Genomic DNA, 19980 nt, shown 5'->3' with positions numbered 1-19980 from the left:
TACCTGGTCATGATATCTGGCTAATGTCTCTGTCGGCTGGACCTTTTCATGGTATCTGGCTAATGACACTGATTACTCTACTTGGATACAGTGTCTGGGTAATTACTGTTTCCTCGTTCTTCATGTCTTCCTAAAGTCTCAGTTATTGAACCTGGTCACAGTATTTTGCAAATGTCTCTGGATAATATATCTATTCATGGCGTCTTATTAAATTTTTGCCTATTGTAACTCTACATGTAATCTAGTTATCATCACTAGTTACTGTACCTGGCCATGGTATCTGGCGAATGCCTCTTCTTATTGTAACAGGTTGAGGTATGAGGTATTGTCTCTTCTTACTGTTCCTGGCCACAGAATCTTCATCTACTTTACCTTGTTAGAGCATCAGGTTGTCGTGTCTATTTAGTGCACCTGTATCTGGTATTAGGATGAAGTGTCTGTTTACAGTATCTGGTCACAATATTAGGCTTATGCCTTTGGTTATTGTGCTGGATCATGGTATCTGGATATTATCTCTGGTTACTCAACCTGGTCATAGTATCTGGCTGACGTATCTGGTTACAATGCCTGGACAAGATACTTGGCTAGTGTCTCTGGATGGGGGGCATGGTATCTGGGTATTGTATCTGTTTAGTGTACCTGGGCAAGGTGTCTCCATATTATCTCTGTCATGGTTATTGAATCTAGTTAATGTTTCTAGTTGCTATGCTTGGTCATGGTATCTAGGTAATGTCTCTGATTATTGTATCTTGTCACAGTATATGGCTAATGACTCATCATGGTATTGTTCTGTGTACTATACTTGACCAAAATGTCTGAATTGTGTTTCTGTACCTGGTCACTGTACCTAGCTAATGACTCTGGTTACTGTCCTTAATCATGGTATTTGCTTAATGTCTATGGTTATTGTCCCTGGTCACAATCTCTGGTTAATGCCTTTGCTTATTGTAACACATTGAGGTATGAGGTATTGTCTCTGCTTACTATTCCTATCCGCAAAATCTGGCTAAGGTCTCTGTTTACCTAGTTATGGTGTTAGGATATTGTCTCTGTATACCATACCTGGTCATGGTATCTGGCTAATGTCTCTGGTTATTGTAGCTGGTCTAAGTATTGGATTCATAACTCTGCTTACTGTATCCAGTTAAATATTTGGGTATTATTGCTTGTACCTTGTACCTTGTCACAGTGTCTGGAAAATGACTCTGCTTACTGTACTGGGTCACAGTATCTGAATATGGTTTCTGTTTACTGCAACTGGTCACAGTACCTGGCTAATGTCTGTAGTTACTGAATGTAGTCACAGTATCTGGCTAATGTTTCCTGTTGCTATTCCTCATCACAGTATCCGGCTTCTGTGTCTAATTGCCATACTAATGCATGTGTTCATTGTATCTGCTATTGTCTGTGGTTCCCAAACCTGATCACTAAATCTGGATATTACCTCTGGTTATAGTGACTGGTTCCCATATCAGGCTAATGTCTCTCTTAACTGTATCTAGGCACAATATCTGAGCATTACCTACTTGGTCACTAAATCAGGCCTGGTTACTATATCTATTTATAGCATCTAGATATTGTCTGTTTACCTGGTCACAGTAGTAGGCTAATGTCTCTGTTGATTGTATTCAGGCATAGTATCTGGACATTGTTTCTCCCTGGTCATTGTATCAGGCCTGGATATGGGATCTGTTCACTACATCTGGCTATGTCCCTAGTTACTTGAACTGGTTATAGTAGGAGGCTAATGTGTCCTGAGATTTTATCTGGTCACTATCTCTGGGTTTCATCTCTATATACTGTTCTTGGTAATGGTATGTGACAAATGTCTCTGGGTACAGCACCTGGTCATGTTATCTGGCTGTTTCTGTTTACTATTCATGGTCAAGTTATCTGACTAATACCTTTGGTTAAAGTACCTGGTCATAGAGTCTGGATAATGTCCGATTTTGGTACCTCTTCATGGCTTATGGCTATTATCTCTGGTTCCTGCACCCAGTTACAGTAACAGGCTTTGGGCTATAGTGGATGTATCTGGATACAATATCAGGCAATTGTCTCTGAATGGTGTACTTATTCATGGTGTGTGACTCATGTTTCTAATTGCTATATCTGGTCACAGTATCTGGATATTGTCACTGGTTACTGAACTTGGTATCTAGCTAAAGTCTTTGGATACTGTACCTACTCATGGTATCTGGGATTTTTCTCTATATACTATACCTGATTATGGTACCTGGTTAATGTATCTGGTTACTGTACTTGGTCACAGTATCTGCATAATGACTCTGTTAAGTGTACCTAGTCTCAGTATCTTGCTAATGTATCTGGTTACCATACCTGGCCACAGTAATTGCCCAATTTCTCTGATTACTGTACCTAGTCATAGTATCTGACTATGCTTCTTCTTTCTGTAATAGGTAACAGTAGCACAGTCTCTGCTTACTGTTCCTGGTCAAGCATCTGGCTAAGGTCTCTGTACACTGTACATTGTCACAGCATTGGGTTATTATATCTGTTTACTATATCTAGTCCGTGTATTAGGATATCATTTCTGTTTACTTCATCTGGTCACAGAACCTGACTAATGTCTCTTAGGTCTGTGACATTATATGATTAATGTCTCACAATACTTGGATAATGTCCAGTTGCTGGATCAGGTCATGGTGCCTAATACCTGTGATTACTATACCTGATAATGAATCCTAAATTTTGTCTCTGATCACTTTACATATCTGATTTTTTTCTCTGGTTAATGTTTCTGGTCATGGTACATACTTGTTGTTTGTGGTTGCTATACTGAGTCATGATATCTGGCTGATATCTCTGGTTACTCTACCTGCTATGTATCTGGTGTGATGGTTGTTCTGAATTTCCAATTTGATGGAAATAAAAGAGATGCCTAGTATTGGGCTCGGGATGTGGCTCAAGCTGTATGCGCTCGCCTGGCATGCTTGCAGTCCGGGTTCGATCCTCAGCACCACTTACAAAACAAAGATGTTGTGCCCGCCAATAACTAAAAAATAAATATTAAAATTCTCTCTCTCTCTCTCTCTCTCTCTCTCTCTCTCTCTCTCTCTCTCTCTCTCTCCTCTCTCTCTCTCTCTTAAAAAAAAAAGAGATGCCTAATATTAAAAGCTTCTGGGTGTCTCAGTGAAGTTGTTTCTAGGAATGATTGGCATATGGGACAGCAAGCTAAGGTGGATACCCATTATAAGAGTGGGGGTTCAAAAGGTTGGGGTCTTGGATGGAATAAAAGTTGGAAGAACAAGGAAGCAGCAGCAGAAACAAGCTCAATTCTTCTTGAATGGGTTCTTGACTACTGCTGTGATCACCTGAGGATATCAGAATCTAGTTCTTTCATTCTTCTAAAGCAGACCATGACCAGCAACTCTCCAGGGGGTTTCCAGCCCTTTAGTCCAAAACAGGGGTGGTATCATGGTTCCTTTTGTTCTGAGACTCCAGTTTCATGGGCTGAGAAGCTACTGATTTCTCCAGCTCTCCAGTCTGCAAATGGCCACTGTATAACAATCCAGTTTCTGGTGTATAAGACAATCTAACACATCTCCTTTTTATAACCATACCTATATATATCCTGTAGGTTCTGTTCCTCTAGAGAAACCTAATACTCTTTTGTTACTGGTCACAGTAACTCTGTAATGTCTCTGTTTAGTGCACGTGGTCATGGTATCTGGATAATGTCTTTGGATAGTGTATCAGGTCACAGTATCTGGGTATTGTCTGTGTTTTCTATACCTGATCACAATATTTCTGTATGTTTCCGATAATTATACAAGTTCACAATAGAGGATAACATCTCTGGTTACTGTACCATGTCATAGTATCTGAGTATTATTTCTATTTATTGTCTATAATTATTAGACCCTATTGGTTTGGGCCTCTGGCAAGATAGAACATGATGAGAGAGCATGTAGTAGAGCAGTGTTGATTACCTCATCATGGCCAGGAACCAAAGACTAGGAGGGAGGGAGAAAAGGAGCCTGGGACAGATGACAAAATGTACCCTCAAGGGCATTCCCCCAATGATTTATATCCTCCAACCTTGAGCACATTCTCAAGTTCCTACCTCCAAATAACCCCTTGAGTGATGGATCCACTAGCATTCATATAATCTGTTTGTGAGGTCAGAGGCCTTTATGATCCTATCTTCTGCTCAAGGCCTAACCTCTGAGTGCATTTGGTGGTTGGTGGTTGGTGGTTGGCGGTTCTGGTTTGTGTCTTGATTATTTGATTTGGGGTGTTGTTGTGTTGTTTTGTTGTTTTAGTCTTGCTTTGTTTGTTGTGTTGTTTTAAGGTAACATCCTCGGGTGGCGTGGCCGCTCCTGATGCATAGAGAGAGGAGTGAGAGTCGGAGTAGGGCGCCCAGGAGCCCCCAGCAGGGCCTGGAGGCCAGCTCGTCCTCGGAGGATGCCCTGACGGGCCAGTATGAGGTGCTGAGGTCCATCGGGAAGGGCAGCTTTGGCACCGTGAGGCTGGCCCGCCACATCCTGACAGGGGCGGAGGTGGCGGTGAAAACCGTGAGCAAGGGCGAGCTGGACCCGGCCTTACTTCAGGCCGAGGTGGCCATCATGAAGGCCGTGGAGCACCCCAGCGTGGTGCAGCTGTTCCAGGTGATGGAGACGGCTGACCGTGTGTACCTGGTGATGGAGTACGCTGGTTGGGGCCAGCTGCTGCAGTACATCCCAGAGGGGGTGGGCCTGCCTGAGTGGGAGGCGCAGGGACTATTCGAGCAGGTGGTGAGCGCCCTGTGCACGTGCCACGCCCAGGGCATCGCGCACAGGGACGTGAAGGCGCAGAACATCCTGCTGGACTCGCGAGGCCGCATCAAGCTGTGCGACTTCGGCCTGGGCTGCCAGTTCAGGCAGGGAGAGCTGCTGGACACGTTGTGCGGCACGATCACCTACTGGGCCCCGGAGATGTTCCTCCAGCAGGCGTACATCGGGCCGGCGGTGGACGTGTGGAGCCTGGGTGTGGTCCTCTACTTGATGCTGACGGGGCACCTGCCCTTTGACGGGGACACCTTCGAGGAGCTGATGGACCAGGTGCTGCACCGCTCCTGGGTCTTACCGGCCCACGTGTCCATCCACGCTCAGGACCTGGTGGCGAAAATGCTGACCGTGGACACCACGGAGAGGCCCAGCATGGCCGAAGTCGCGAGGCACCCGTGGCTGAAATGTGGTCAGTGCCCTTTTGTGATTGCTACCAGGAAGTCCCGCCGCCGCTTCTGCCCAGATCCCTCCACAGTGAAGGTCATGCTTGACCTGGGTTTCAACCTCACTGACACCTGGACGTCCCTGAAGGGCCGAAAGTTTGATGAAGCCATGGCTACCTATCTCCTGCTCAGGCACCAGCACACGCAGGGGGTGGGCTTCACGGTCCAGAGGAGGTCTGTGCACTCGGGGCTCCAGCCCAGGTCGTCTGCGGGTTCTCTCCCAGCCACGCTGCCCCGCCAGAGGAGCGCCAGCAAGCCCACCTCTCACTCCAGGCGGGTCATGCCAGCTGTACAGCAGCCGCGTGGGGAGCACCTGCGGCCCGGGCAGAGGGGCAACAAGGGAGGCAGCCTGCCTGCCCTGGCCCTCCCCAGCCTGCAGGCCCAGAGCCCAGCTGCCCCCAGCATGGCCCCGCAGCAGGACCTTGCCGCCCTGCCTCCTGGCCCTGGGTCTGGAGGCCACAGGTCCCAGGTGGAGGGCAGCATTAGCCCCCAGGGAGTGTCAGGAGGAGAGCAGGCCCTCCCCAGGCAGCAAGCCCAAGGAGGGACAGCGGGCTCCTCCCAGGAAGGCACCAAGGCCTGGCGGAGGGTGGCCAGGAGGATCCTCACCTGCCTCACACGGATGTGCTGTTGCTGCGTGGCGGCCCCCAGGACAGGGCCCAGGCAGGAAAACGGAGTGGCTCGGACCCCAGAAATGCAGGCACGCAGATTGAGAAACAAAGTACTTCCTGAGATGGTGGCCAGTTGAGATGGAGGCGCAGCCAAGCAGGTGGGTGGGTGAAGCCTGATGCGGCCCTTGCGCCATCCCTGATGGCCTTCCCCAGGACATAACCCGCTGTCCCTGGGTGGGTACCGAGAAGGGGGCGTGATGTGCTCAGGCTCAGGCCAGTCTGTGTCTTTCCCCTCAGGCAGTTGGCAAGGATGTGATCAGCATGGCGCAGGTGCTCCATAGAGGCGTGCCACCTGCAGGCACCTCCTTCCTATGAGTTCCAGTCCAGAGGGCCTGCTGGGGACAGGACGCCTGGAGACAAGTGCTCTACCACCAACCCCCTCCCTGGTCTGCAAGAAAGACTGGGGTCCAGCAGGGGTCTACCTGTGGGCAGAGGCGGTCCTGTGTCTGGCATGAACTCTGCTTGGGGCCTGCTTGTGGCAGTTGGTCCCAGGCCTACCTTGGGCCAGGCTGTTGAGCCTGCCACCGAGACTGATCTTTGTTGGGGCTGAACTTTGGTGACTGTCTGACAGTGGGCGGAGTCAGTCATGGGCGGAGCTTGGGCTTGGGTGCCAGTCTCCTGGTGCCTGGATGGATTTGGCTACCCTGGGTCTGGCTCTGTCTCCTGCCAAGTCGTCGAGTTGGATCTCTGATCGGGATCTGCAAGTGGCGTGATGGAGCCTGGCCTCCCCTTGACCGGGCTCTTGTGCAGGTCAGCAGGGCGATCTGGGCCATTTATGAGCTCCTGCAGGGGTCTGCCTGTGGGTGGAGGCAGTCCTGGCTGAGCCTGAGCTCCAGCAGGGGTCGGCCAGTGGAGGAATGGAACATGCCTGTCCTTGCCTGGGCTCTGGTGCAGGTGTTTGAGGTGGACCTGGGCTGGACTGAGCTCTGAGCTCCGAAGGGTGTTTTGCCTGTTGGTGAAGTCAGTCGTGGGTCAAGCCTGAGCTTGGGTGGAGGTCTGGTGGTGGCCATATGTTTCCAGGGCTACCCTGTGCTCAGGCTCCTATGCACAACTGCAAGGCTTATCTGGTCAGAGCCTGAGATCTACTGGGTGTGTGTGTGGGGGGGTGTAGGTCGTGGCTGGATGGAACAGCGCCTACCTTTTCCAGAGCTCCTGAGCTGGTCAACACGATGGTTCGGGGCCTCATATGAGCTTGAGCCGGGTTCTGCCTGTGGGTGGACGTGGTGCTGTGTCTGGCCTGAGCTCTGCTCTGGGCCTGCTTGTGGCAGTTGGTCCCAGTCCTACCTTGGGCCAGGCTCCCGTGCCTGTCAGCAAGGATTATCTGGGCTGGGACTGAACTTCAGGGACTGTCTACCAGTGGGCAGAGTCAGTCATGGGTGGAACCTTAGCTCTGGTGGCAGTCTCCTGGTGACTGAATGGACTTGGGCTATCCTGGACTTGAGCTTTGTCTCCTGCCAGGTCTTTGAGTTGGATGTGGGAAGAGCTGGAGCTCTGGTGGGGTTCTGCAGGTGGCAGGATGGATCTGGACCTCCCCTTGCCCGGGTTCCAATGCAGGTCATTGAGGCCAATTTGGGCCATGTATGAGCTCTGGCAGGGGTCTGATTGTGGGCCGAGTTGGTCCTTGGCTCAGCCTGAACTCAGGTGGGGGTCTGGTGGTGGCCATATGTTCCCAGGGCTACCCTGTGCCCAGGCTCCTGTGCACATCTGCAAGGCTTCTCTGGTTGAATGCTGAGATAGAGCAGGGGTCAGCTGGTGGCGGGAAGCAGCAGGGCCTACTCTGGGATTCAGCTGCCACTCAGGTCATTGAGGCTGAAATGGACCGCGATTGGCCACCAGGGAGTGTCTGTTGGTAGGCAGTCTGTCCTGGTCCAAACCTGAGCTCTGGAGGGTGCTGCTGGAGGGTGGAGTCAGTCCTGGGCAGAACCTGAGCTCTGGGGACAGTCTCAGGGTGAGTGGATGGACTCGGGCTACCCTGGGCCACTTCTCCGGCTCAAGTCGTTAGGGTGGCTCTGGACTGGATCAGAGCTCCTGAAGTGGTCTGCCGGTGGGCAGAGGCAGGCCTGGTCTGAGTCTCAGCTCTGGTGAGGGTTGGCCAGCGTTGGCATGAACCTGGACCTACCGTTTCCCGGGCTCCATGCACATTCACGAGGCTGATCTGGGCAGAGCCTGAGCTCCAGTGGGTGTCTGCTGGTGTGCACAGGTGGTCCTGGGACGGACCAGAGCTCAGTGCAGGTCTCCCAGTTGAGGGGTGGACATGGGCCTACCCTGTGTCTGGCCTCCCGAGCAGGTCGGTGGGGGAAGATCTGGACTGTATATGAGCTCTGGCAAGTGTCTGCAAGTGAGTGGAAGCATTCTTGGGCTGGGCCTGAGAATCTTGCTGTTGGTGGGATGAAACTGGGCTACAGTGAGCCCTGGCTCCAGTGCATCTGCGAAGGGCCTAAGCTTGGGCAGGTTTCTCTGGACCTTTATTTTATTCATTTGTTTGTATTTGGTACTGAGAATCAAAGCCAATGCCTCACACGTGCAAGACAAGAGCTCTATCACTGAGTCACAACCCCAACCCTATTTGCTGCTTCTTGACCTTTAATCATACCATCTTTTGGTTCTATAGCAATTGTTCATGCATGCATTTGAATTTTAACAAGTATCTATTATGTGATATCACTAGCAATGCTTCCTAAGCTGGCCCCAAATGAGGCCGTGATCCTCAGCTGGATTACATTCCACACATCCACATCACCTCTGGCATAGGTGCAGAAGAGAGATGACTAAGACATCGTCCATGACTCTCAACTTCAGGGAAAAATTGTTTTGAAGAGGTAAGGGATAGGGGGTCACTTGACAGATCCTGCAGAATGCAGAGCAGGTATGTTTTTGAATAAGGATTTATGTGTTTGTAAAATTTGTTTATTTCCTTTTTGCCAGCAAAAATTTACCAGTAATTTTTTTTTTCTTTTTCTTTTCAGAACAGGGATCGAATGCACAGCTTGGGGAATGGGAGGCAAGGGCTTTGCCGCTTTCCCATTAAGCTGCTTCCCAGCCCATCCATTCATTGCCAGTGTGGGAATTCGGGGCTGCATTTATGAATGAATCTACTATGAATATTTCAAAAAAGACTGACCAATGGCGTTCATATGTGTCCAACCCAATTAGCATAACTTTGGGCCAATAGCATTGGTACTTCTTTCAAGTCCTAATTAGCATAAGTTTGGACCAATAGCATTGGACCAAGTGCTATATAAACCCTCGGAGGCCATTTTGGAGAAGAGAAGCTGCCCAGACCTTCAAGATTGGTTCGCTGGATGTTTGCTTGAGTTCCGCCTGAGTTCCACGGAAGTTGCAGCTTGGTTTGGTGTCCGGAGATGATTCTTCCATTTCCAAGAGACTGCGAAAGAAGAAGAGATGGTTGAGAATCTCCTGGGGTCTGTTGTATCACTGAATGGAATGGCCCGCCATGAGGAGCTAGGACTCCTCTCTGCTGCAGAGGCTTCCTCACCCCGTGCGCACAGATCCTACCTACCAGCAGAAGCCATGGATTTTCATCTTCGAACTCCGGTTTCAAAGGTATTGTTATATGCAAGATATATAAATATATATTTAAATATATATAATATATATATAAATATATTATATTTGCAAATATATAATATCTATTATATATCATGTCTATTATATATTATAATATATATTATATATTCATATATTATATGTAAATATATAAATATTGCAATTTTTAAATTTTAATTTCTATCAGTAAAATTATGAGATTCATAAAGAATAGAAAATTATTTCCCACAGTTCTGGAGGTTAGAAGCCAGAAAAGTCTGTCCCAATAGTTGTGTCACCATTTGGCAGAAAAATGTGAGAGAGTAAACCCACTCTTAAAAGCCCTTTTTCTTTCCATTCATTCGAAGTGGATTTCAGTGCTATCAAAATGTTTAAAGGAACCTAGGAAATGTTTCATTTCATTAGTTTTATTTATTGGTCATTTTTAGTTATAAAATCCATTTTTTAAAATTTTTTAAGTTGTAAACGAACCTCTATATTATTTTATTTATATTTGGTACTGAGAATTAAACCCAGTGCCTCACACATGCTAGGTAAGTGCTCTGCCTCTGAGCCACAACCCTGGCCCATAAAATTCATTTTGATATAGTCCATATTTGTATAATTAGACCTTATCTGTTTAGAGTTGCATTCTTAGGATGTATATGGTGGTGGGATTCACTGTTTTGTTTACACATATATACATGGGAAAGCTTCATCAGAGTCTTTCCACTGTCTTTCCTTTGTTTATGCCCCCTCCTTTCCCTCCATTCCCCATTGTCTAATCTACTGCACTTCTGTTCCTATCATCCCTCCTGTTGTGGGTTAGCTTCCACATATCAGATAAAATATTTGTCCTTTGTGTTTTGTAAACTGGCTTAGCTTCAGTTATCATGATTGTGTCCAGGTGGATCCATTTATGGGCAGATATTGTAGTCATGTTGTTTTCTGCAAATTGATATGTTTTTTAATCTACTTTAAAAAATTTTGTTCTAATTCTACATGACAATAGAATGCACTTTGACATATCATACATAAATGTAGGATGATCCCTCATGCTTCTGGTTGTGCAAGAAATAGCATTACACCAGTCATGTATTTGTATATGTAGTTTGGATGATAATGTCTGATTCATTCTACTATCCATTCTACCCACTATACCCCTTCCTCTCTCTTCACTCCTCAATGCAATCTAAGCAACTATATTCTTCCCTACCTGCCCCTGCCCCCTTCTGTGACTAGCATAAGCATATCAGGGAAAACTTGTAACCTTTGGTTTTTTGGAATTGGATTATCACTTAGCATGATCAACTCCATCCATTTACCAGCAAATGTCATGATTTCATTCTTCTTAAAGGCTGAGTTGTATTTCATCATATATATATAATTGGATTTTTTTTGTGTATGTATATATATGTATATATATATATATGTATATACATATGTGTATATATATATATACATATACATATATGTACCCAAATACACACATATGTATATATATGCTCATACACACCACATTTTCTTTATTCATTTATCTGTCGAAAGACACTTAGGTTAGCTCCGTAGTTCAGCTGTTATGAGTTGAGCTGCTGTAAACATAATGTGGCTGTGTCATTGTAATATGCTGATTTTAAATTCTTTGGTTATAAAATGAGGAAACGAATAGCTGTGTCAAATGTAAGGTCCATTTGACGTTTTCTGAGGAACTTCCATACTGCTTTTCATAATGGTTGCACCAATTTGCAGTCCCAGAAGCAATGCGTGCATGCACCCTTTCCCCACATCCTCGCCAACATATTGTTACTTGATGATTGCATTCTGGATAATCATGTTTTTGACTGGGGTGAGATGAAATCTTGGAGTACTTTTGATTTGCTTTCCTCTAATGCCTAAACTTTGAACATTTTTTCATGTATTTTTTGCTTCTTCTGTGAAGTGTCTCTTCAGTTCCTTAGCCCATTTATTCATTTGGTTATTTGTTCTTTTTGGTGTTATTTCTTTGAGTTCTGCATATAATCTGGAGATTAATGCTCTGAGGTGCATGTGGTGAAGATTTTCTTCCATTCCGTAGGCTCTCTTTTCATATTATTGAATGTTTCCTTTGCTGAGAAGATGCTTTTTAATTTGAATCCATCTTGTTATTGATTCTTGAATTTACTTCTTGGAATATAGGAGTCACCTTAAGGAAGTCTGATCTTAGGCTGACATAGTGAAGATTTGGCCCTACTTTTTCTTCTATGAAGCACAGGGTCTCTGTTCTAGTTCCTAAGTTTTGATCCATTTTCAGTTGAGTGTTCTGCAGGGTGAGAGAGAGGGCTTTACTTTCATTTTATTTTATGTGGCTTTCCAATTTTCACCCTGCACCATTTGTTGAATAGGCTTTTTTTTTTTTTTTTTTCGTTCATGAATGTTTTTGGTGCCTTTGTCTAGTATGAGATAACTGTGTTTTTGTGAATTTGTCTCTGTGTCTTCGATTCTGTGCCATTCATTGGTCTATGTGTCATTTTGATGACTATACAATGCTGTTTTTGTTACTGTGGCTCTGTAGTACAGTTTAAGCCATACTATTATGATGTGTCTTACTTCACTCTTCTTGCTAAAGATTGCTTTGGGTATTCTGTGTCTCTTATTTTTCTACATGAATATCATGATTGTTTTTTTCTAGTTCTGTGAAGAATTGTCTTTGGGATTTTCATATGAATTGCATTAAAATTTATGACCAAGCACAAATTCGTTAAAACTATGAAAACGAATCCCAGCTCACCATGGACCTGACAGCTGTCTGATCACTGGTGTCTGTCGACCTATCCACTATCTCCTGCACACCTGGTGGTGAAGCTGAGGTTACTCTTTGCATTTTGGTGTTAAGGGTGTCTCAGAGTTGAGTCTACTCTGCATGTTGGTGCTGAGGTCTGGGTTCAGGCACACTTGGCCACCACATAGCCTGGGGTACTTTGCTGGATTTTCTGAACTTTTAATTGTGTCTGAAAATTTCTTTGGGTCCTTTAATCACTTTGCTTGATTAACTTCTGTGTGCTAGGCACTATACTACGTGTGGAGTACAGAGTGAATAGGCCAAGTCCATGCTTCCATGGAACTTAATGAAGTTAGTAGAATAATTATAGCATCCATATCTACCTCAATGTTACTGTGAAACTTAGAAGACAGTATGTCTGTTAACTGCAGTGCTGAGGACTGTAATATTACTGAGGAAATTCACAGAAGATTCATCAGGCATCACCTTGTTTTTGTCTGGGAAGTCTGAGTAATGTAAAGTTGTTAGTTTTTCTATAGTATAAACAGACATTTAACACAGTTCATATCTGAAGTCTGTGAACTTCAGGAATGCCTGTGGGTTGCCTGTCTCTAGGTCAGACACACAGTCCTGTGCTTGCTCAATACAGGTTTGGAGACCCTTGAAGCCTCTTCTATAACCATGAGAGCTAGTGCTTCCTAGTCAGCAGGCCAAGTCCAAGTCTCCAGGTCACATAGATGACACATCCCTATGGTGCTGACTTCCCCCCAATCAGTTCATCTCCTGCTTCACATACTCACTGGCCACCATTAGCTGAATGGGCCCTGTCCCATTATGGGAATTTTATAGCCTGTGTGTTAATTGTCCAGAGCTTTCAGCTTTCTCTCCTGGTTGCTGGGATGACCCCAGGTGGGCTCCTGGCTTCTCCCACCTGTAGACTTCTATCTGTAGGAAAAGACCATGGAGGGTATACTTCCAATCCTTTCCTTTTTAAATGAAGCACTGCCACTACTAAAGTTTGAATCTGGAATGACCCCTACGGGCACGGGTGGGAAAGCTTTGGTCACAGCCACAGGTGCTATTGGGAGGAGGCCGGACCTTTTGGGGGAAGGGTAGTGAAGGGTTTTCTGTTAGGTGCCTGATTTCAGGGGCTGAGGAGCCTTGGCCTCTTATTCCCACTCTGTGCTTCCCAGCCATCATAAAGTGAGTCACTTGCCACCATGCACTGTCAGGGTGCTATGTGGTTCACCCCAGGTCCAAGAACAACAGGGCAGCCAACCATGAACTGAAGCCTGCAAACAGTCAGCTAGAATATACCTTTCTTTCTAAGCTGATTACCTCAGATATTTGTCCCAGTAATGGAAGGCTATGGAAGTACAAACAGGGGAGGGGACCACAGGAAAAAGGTGTAACTTAGGGAAAAATTGGGTGAAACACCCTAGAACCAAGTCAGGAACATTACTTTGCCAGCATCCCGCATGGCTGCATCCTAGACCTAGTTCCTCCTCCCTCCAGAAGTCACCAGCCCCACGGCCCACATGCTGAAAGACTAAGACATCCCATGCACCACTTGGTATGTCTTGGTGCGGGTCCTTGTTTGCAGGTTCCCCTCCAGGTGTGTCTTTTCCTTGGACTGTCTTTGTTACAGTGGCAGGTCCTGTGACCCTTGGAGGTCCTCACATCTGGATTCTGCTAATTCATATTTAGAATATAGTCCACACCTTTCTTTCTCTTTCCTCCATGTCTCTTGCAAAATGGCAGCTGGATGTAGAGACCCATTCAGAGTGACCTGTGATGCTGAAAAAAGTTCTGAATTTTAAAGTAGATATTGGGACCTGAGGGAAGTAACCTTAGAAACAAGATCATGATGCTGATGTCCACCAATTGAAGCTCACCAGGCTGTCACCTGTGGTCACAGTCAGTTTACCTAGATTTCTGGTGGCTCCACAGCCACACAGAAGCAGCTCAGAAAGAAGCATGGAGCAGTGACCCTTAGAGGATTCTGTCTTCTATTCAATGACTCCAAGATGTGAGTCAGGACAGGGTCAAGAAGGGAGGAAGCTTGGTGATTGAGCATCTTAACTATGTTGTCTCAGAGGTGGGAAGATTACTGGAAAGTCACAGTCCATGTTGGTGAAGAGGTAGCTGTCACTCATGTTAGAAAAAGGTTGGACTTGATGATTTCTGTGGCCTCAGAGTCAGTCTCCACCTAGTTTTCGATATGACAACCATGTGGTCCTGCCTGAGGTTTTCATCCTATTAGCTGTGCTTGTGTTGACTTGGGGAGATCATGGATGAGCCCCCTATTGTTTGTCAGGAAGGTCATATCCCTTTTTCAGTTCCTCTCCGGGTCTAGATGATAACTGCACTCATTTTATTTTGATCAATGGCCATATTGCCAAAGGCCTTGAGTTTCAGTGAGAGTAGGTTTATTCCTAAAGGTACATTCTGTTTAGATAGGAGGTGTGTGGAACAATACAGAAATGTTCAGAGGTGAAATGATTATACCCTGAGAGCTGTAACATGATCATAGGATTAATTAATTTGGTGGGTTAATAATTTCAAGGGGTTCAATGGTGATAATTATAGGTGAGAAGGATATAAGCAGGTCATTGGGCATGTCCCTTTTTGTTGATGTTTTGTCCCTGTCCACTGAAGCTCTCTCTCTCCCTGTGTCTCCTGGTGGCCATGAGCTGAGAAGCATTTCTCCACTTTCTACCATGATTTTCTGCCTCACCTCAGGCCCAGAGTGATGGAGTCAGCCAGGCATGGACTGAAGCACTGAATCCATGAGCTGAAACAAGCTTTTCCTCCTCTAGGGAGTTTGTTGGGTATTTGGTGACAGTGATGGAAAACCAACTCACAGAGTGGATAAGAGAGCCACCAGGAAATTTGGATGCTGGAGTGCTCAGCTGAGCATCATGCTCAAGGGATCAGCCTCTGTCAGTCGTTGGGGAGACAGACCTAGGAAGAGGCAGTTCCAGAGGTGCACCTTTGGGGAGGAAAGGGGGAGGCTGCAGTGCAGACAGGAAGCTGGCAGAGAAGGGAGCGAGTGGGAAAGCTAAGGTCTGCCTCTGAACCTTGTCCACTTCTCTGCCTGCTGCATGGTTTTTCTAGGGAAAATGAAAAGGAATGGGGAGCAGTCAAAACCAGTCCTGGCTCTCCCAGTCACTTGGTCAGAGGCCTCAGGGCTTCCTTTTTTTGAGGGCTGCCCATGACCTCACTCTGGCCAATGGGGTCCTGGGAATGGTCTTATATGTTGTCACACTAGGAGTATAAGGAGGCTGCTCCCTAAATGGCCATTTTCCCTTTGTTCTTGGCAAACCTGGGAAAGGTGATGCCTGGTGTCATCCTTCCAGGTTTTGTTCTAAACTTCTTGGCATTCTCAGAACTTACTTAGTTTGGAATGTGGTGCTTGCAGCCCAAAGCATCCCCATCACAGTGCCAGAGACAACTGGGCTTTCTGAGGTGGCAACACACCTGGCCATGGAGCCTGAACAGGTATGGGAAGCTGGAGGAGGAGCTGTACTGGGGGTGGGTAAAGAAAAAGATAACTTTGTTAGAATCTTCCAGGGGGTATGTGACAGTGAATGTCAAGATCTGGGTTATGGGACAGAGGCTACAGCCTGTGAGGAAGCAGGCAGAATCCTCATCCAAGGCTGTGGATTATGTCACAGAAGAGGAATCCAGCAGTGATCAGGGATCCTTGGTAAACAGAGACTAATTGTTCTCCACGTTTTCAGATATTGCTGTTAGGAGTTGGTGAGTTCAAGGCCTGGCTGTGTTTCTGCACTTCCAAGCCCTGCCAGGAAAATAAACCACCTCCCTTGTAATTGTACAGCCACTGCCCACCCCTCACAGGAGATTTTCTTTGTCCTCTTCTGTGCCTTTGTTTTCTCCTTTGCATTTTCAATGTTCCAATGCAGCTGTCACCACACTATCTAAGATAACCTGTGCATCAGCAGAGTGGCCTGCAGGAGGTATAGAGCCTGTGCAAGCAGGAGGAGAAGGGCATGGAGGTGTGGGGTGCAGGGCTAGTACTGTGGATCAGGAAGCACAGACTTCATGGTGAGTCAGAGTTCAAGGGTGGGGAGGAGGCCTGGGATGACCTCTGCTCTACTAACTCCTCTCTCTTAAAATATCCACTTTTAGTGTCTTTAAAGCAGGATCAGATGTGGGGAAAATGAGTCACCGATTTGCCTATTTTTCTAGAACCAGGGATCAGTTTGGCATTGGAGCCAGATCTCCTTTTGGTCTTGCTAGTTTCCCTTCTTGTCACTGAGAATAAGGTGAATAATCAACAGAGGGCTTGGAGCAGAGGACTCATAGGGCCTGCTCCAAGCTGGCGGACATCATTCAGAGTGCTCTCTTGAGCAGAAGAGGCTGGGAGTTGTTAATGGCCTGAAGGGCAAGAGGTAAGAGGCTGGGAGAAATGGAGCTGAGATCCAGTGGGGACAGTGGAGGAAAGCTTGGGCCAGGCTTGGGTTGTTCCAGAGATGGGGTTGATTGTCCAGATGGACTGGTGAAAGTGACATGACAAAGATGACTCCCAGCTTAGGTCCTGAGAACTGGAACCATGATCTTGCCATTTCCTGAGATGCTCCAGGACCAGCAGGTTTAGAGGGAGTTTGTCTCCATCTGTGCCGGCTGCTAGAACCAAATACCATAGACCAAGTGGCTTATACATGACGTAAAGTCATTTCTCACCATCCTGGAGGCTGGACAGTCTGAGATCAAGGTGCCAGTAGATTTTATGCCTTGCCCTTCCTGGCTCACAGAGAGGCATTCTGCATGCATCCCTGCAGGTAAATGAGATCCTGGGCCTCTTTGATAAGAATGCTAAGCTAATTTCACTCATAAAGACATATCCGTGGGACCTAATCCCCTTTGAGAGGCAACTCCGGATACTTTTTGGGTCAGGATTCAGTCTTTGTTGTGTGGGCAACCATCATTAAGGCTACCGTGAAGGCATGGAGGTTTTTACTTGGACAGGTTGCATTTTGATTTATCTGGGCAGTTGGGGATGAGTCAGAGTTCATAAGAGTTTCATGCCAGAGATATCAATGTGGGGGCACTTGGAGGTGTTAAACACCTCTTGCTTCAGAGGATCTCCCAAGAGAGGACACTAACCTTCTCAATTGTAGGGGCCCCTGTGCCATCCCTGGCAAGACATGTCACTGCTTGAGCCTTTTTCTTGACTGTAAAGATGTGAATTGAAGCAGTTTTTCTCCAAATTCTTTTCCTGCTCTGAGATTCTACAGTGGAATGTCTTCAAAACTGATTGGTCCAACTGACCAAATGGGTGCTGTCCATACTTCAGTACTGATCTTCTCTAGGTGAAGATCTGGGTTACTTGAGTTATCATGGGACTGACACTGTGGGTGCTCCTGGAGTGAGATCTGGGATGGCTCCCAGTTCTTCAAGGTGTTATCGCCAGGAAGTCAGAACCACTCAAAAACCAGTCCAGGGGGACCAGTCACCTCTGCACCCATATCCCCAAAACCTGTTTGCAATCTGTTCTCCCACCAGCTGTTAAGCTGAGCACTACAGAAACAACCAGAGCCTTCCTGTCCAACAACCTCTTTCACTGCAGGGCACTGACATTCCTATTGCAATCATTGAAGGATGCAGACATTACAAGATGAACTTGCTCTGTGGTTTCACAGGCTAATGCATTATAAGTAGGGTCCTGGAAAATGGGGAGGTCGGTCTTTGCCGGTAGGGTGGGCTGTTCCAAGGAACAGAGAATAACATGGCCACTAGAACAGAGTGAAGAGGTTTGTGGGATGGACTGCAAACTCCCAGCAGCCACAGGGTTAATATCAGGAGAGTGCCAAACAGGCTGTGCTGAGACCTACAGGAGCACCTGCACATGCAACCCTCCATGTAACAGTAGTTGGGGTGGCTAGCAGCCAGAATCTGGGAATATTGCTGCAATTTGCAGCCAGAGATCTGACCCTGGGGTCCCAGCAAATCAGGTCCAACCACTCAACCCAAAACCAAACTGGAAAGTAATGGAGAAAACAAGGAAGGCGCTTTCTCACCTTGGCCATGTCAGGAAACCAAAGTGAGCTGCAGGGTCTCGGTCCTGTCCATGGGATGCTCTCATATGCTCTCAGGTTAAATAGAGCAGGGATTGGGTCAGAGCAAGAGGGCTGAACAAGGATGCAGCCCTGAATAAACTGATCAGGTCATTGTCATCTCCCTGGTGCTCTAGGAGGGACTTCTTGTCTTTTAGACTGTAGGTCCAGAAGGGGGCAATTTGGTTCTGACTGGACACGTGCACCTGCTTGGTGGGGCCAGCCTTGTCACCGGGTGTTGCAAGGTTCTGCTGTACTTGGGAGGTGCATGGCAATGACTTGAAACTTCTAGGCCACTCCAGGGTTGTGGAACAGGATGATGTGAAGGCTGACACTGAATGTCCCTGAAAACTTTGGAAATCCCTTAGGTATTCTCATCTCATCATCTTGTCCCTCTTCAAGACTAGGTAAATCAGGACTAATAAACTTTGTGCTACCAGGTTTTAGAAGAGCACTCCTTAAAGGAGAACACACCTTTATGCAGAGCTGAGCAGGTGTCTGAAGACAAATAAAAAAGGAAGGCAGAGATACCAGGCTTTCTCCTCCTTTTTGCCAACATAATAAGCAACTTCTAATTCTGGGATGGGGACTTGCAAATTCCCTTGGCTAGAATCCTGCTTCTGTCATTTCCTATCTGGGTCATCTTGGTTGAGTTATTTCACTGTGTTTAGATGTTTGATATGAAAAAATGGGATGCAAAACTGTGCCATTCCATCAGATCATGCTGAGGACCCAAGTAGCGTTATGCCTCGGAGCAACACTCAGAGCACTGGGAGTGTACTGAAGACTAGTTCTTCCCCAGGACCGACTGATTCTGTAGCCAAATTCCAGATTCTGCCTACTCTGAAAGATTGCCAGGAGCACCTCTGTATTCAGAAGTGTCTCAGTAGCCCAGAGGAAGACCTCAGCTGCTGGTCCTTCCCCCTCCATGAGCTCTCTCATCAGATGACATCAGAGTGATTGACTGTAGTGTGGGCAACTCAGAACCTTTAGATGGAGATGTGAAACAAGACACAAGCATGTCACTGATACACAGAAAGAGGCACCAAGTGACATTCAGGGTTGTGATGGGGATGTGTCAAAGGGCAGTACACAACAAATAATTGGATGTTTGGTGGGACTGAAAGAATAGGGATGTGGACAGAGAATCAACAGATCATTACTGTACACAGAAAGCCCCCAGAGAATCAGCTATACGTGTCAGATCCTATAATTGTGTGCAGAATCCCACAGGTTTGTTGGGGCTCAGTCTGTCAGTAAAACAGCCATATGAACAGGTGGACAGTAAAGGAATCCTAGGAGTTTAAGGAAAGGTAGGACGTTTAGGAAGAGCTTGGTCCATCAGACTTGCTGTTGATTCTGGAATGAAGACAAAGATGATAGGAGTCTTGTATGTTCAGAATAGTATGCTTGAGCCTGTCGTCTTGTCATATGGAGGCTGAAGCAGAAGTTCAAAGCCAGTTTTACACATGCAGATTTTGAAGATAAAGCTGGGGTCAGGTGGAGAGCTGGTGTCTTATGGAGAAGCAGATCTGAAGAGGCAAACTTGAAGTTGTGGACAAAGAGACCCAGAGTCACTTGGGCATAGAGGGGGTCTTATGGATAGTTGGAGGGAAATTAGGGATCCCACTAGGAGGGCTAGGGCACTGCTACTCATGTTGTTGGAACCCTTAATATTCTGTAATTTATTAAAAT

General features: G+C 46.6%; 1 protein-coding gene and 1 pseudogene across 1 annotated transcript; both read left to right on the top strand.

Annotated features, from left to right (window-relative positions):
• Window positions 1-4346: 4346 nt before the first annotated feature.
• Window positions 4347-5978, top strand: LOC139707796 (putative sperm motility kinase W). The gene has a single exon (XM_071619674.1). It carries the CDS (start codon window positions 4347-4349, stop codon window positions 5976-5978), a length of 1632 nt encoding a protein of 543 aa, XP_071475775.1.
• Window position 5979: 1 nt separating this feature from the next.
• LOC139707795 (abnormal spindle-like microcephaly-associated protein homolog) overlaps window positions 5980-19980 on the top strand; it is a 110695-nt pseudogene continuing 96694 nt past the window's right edge.

The sequence above is a fragment of the Marmota flaviventris genome, chromosome 12, assembly GCF_047511675.1.
Source record: "Marmota flaviventris isolate mMarFla1 chromosome 12, mMarFla1.hap1, whole genome shotgun sequence".
In the NCBI taxonomy this organism is placed as follows: Eukaryota; Metazoa; Chordata; class Mammalia; order Rodentia; family Sciuridae; genus Marmota; species Marmota flaviventris.
This window is presented reverse-complemented; position numbering and strand designations above follow the sequence as displayed.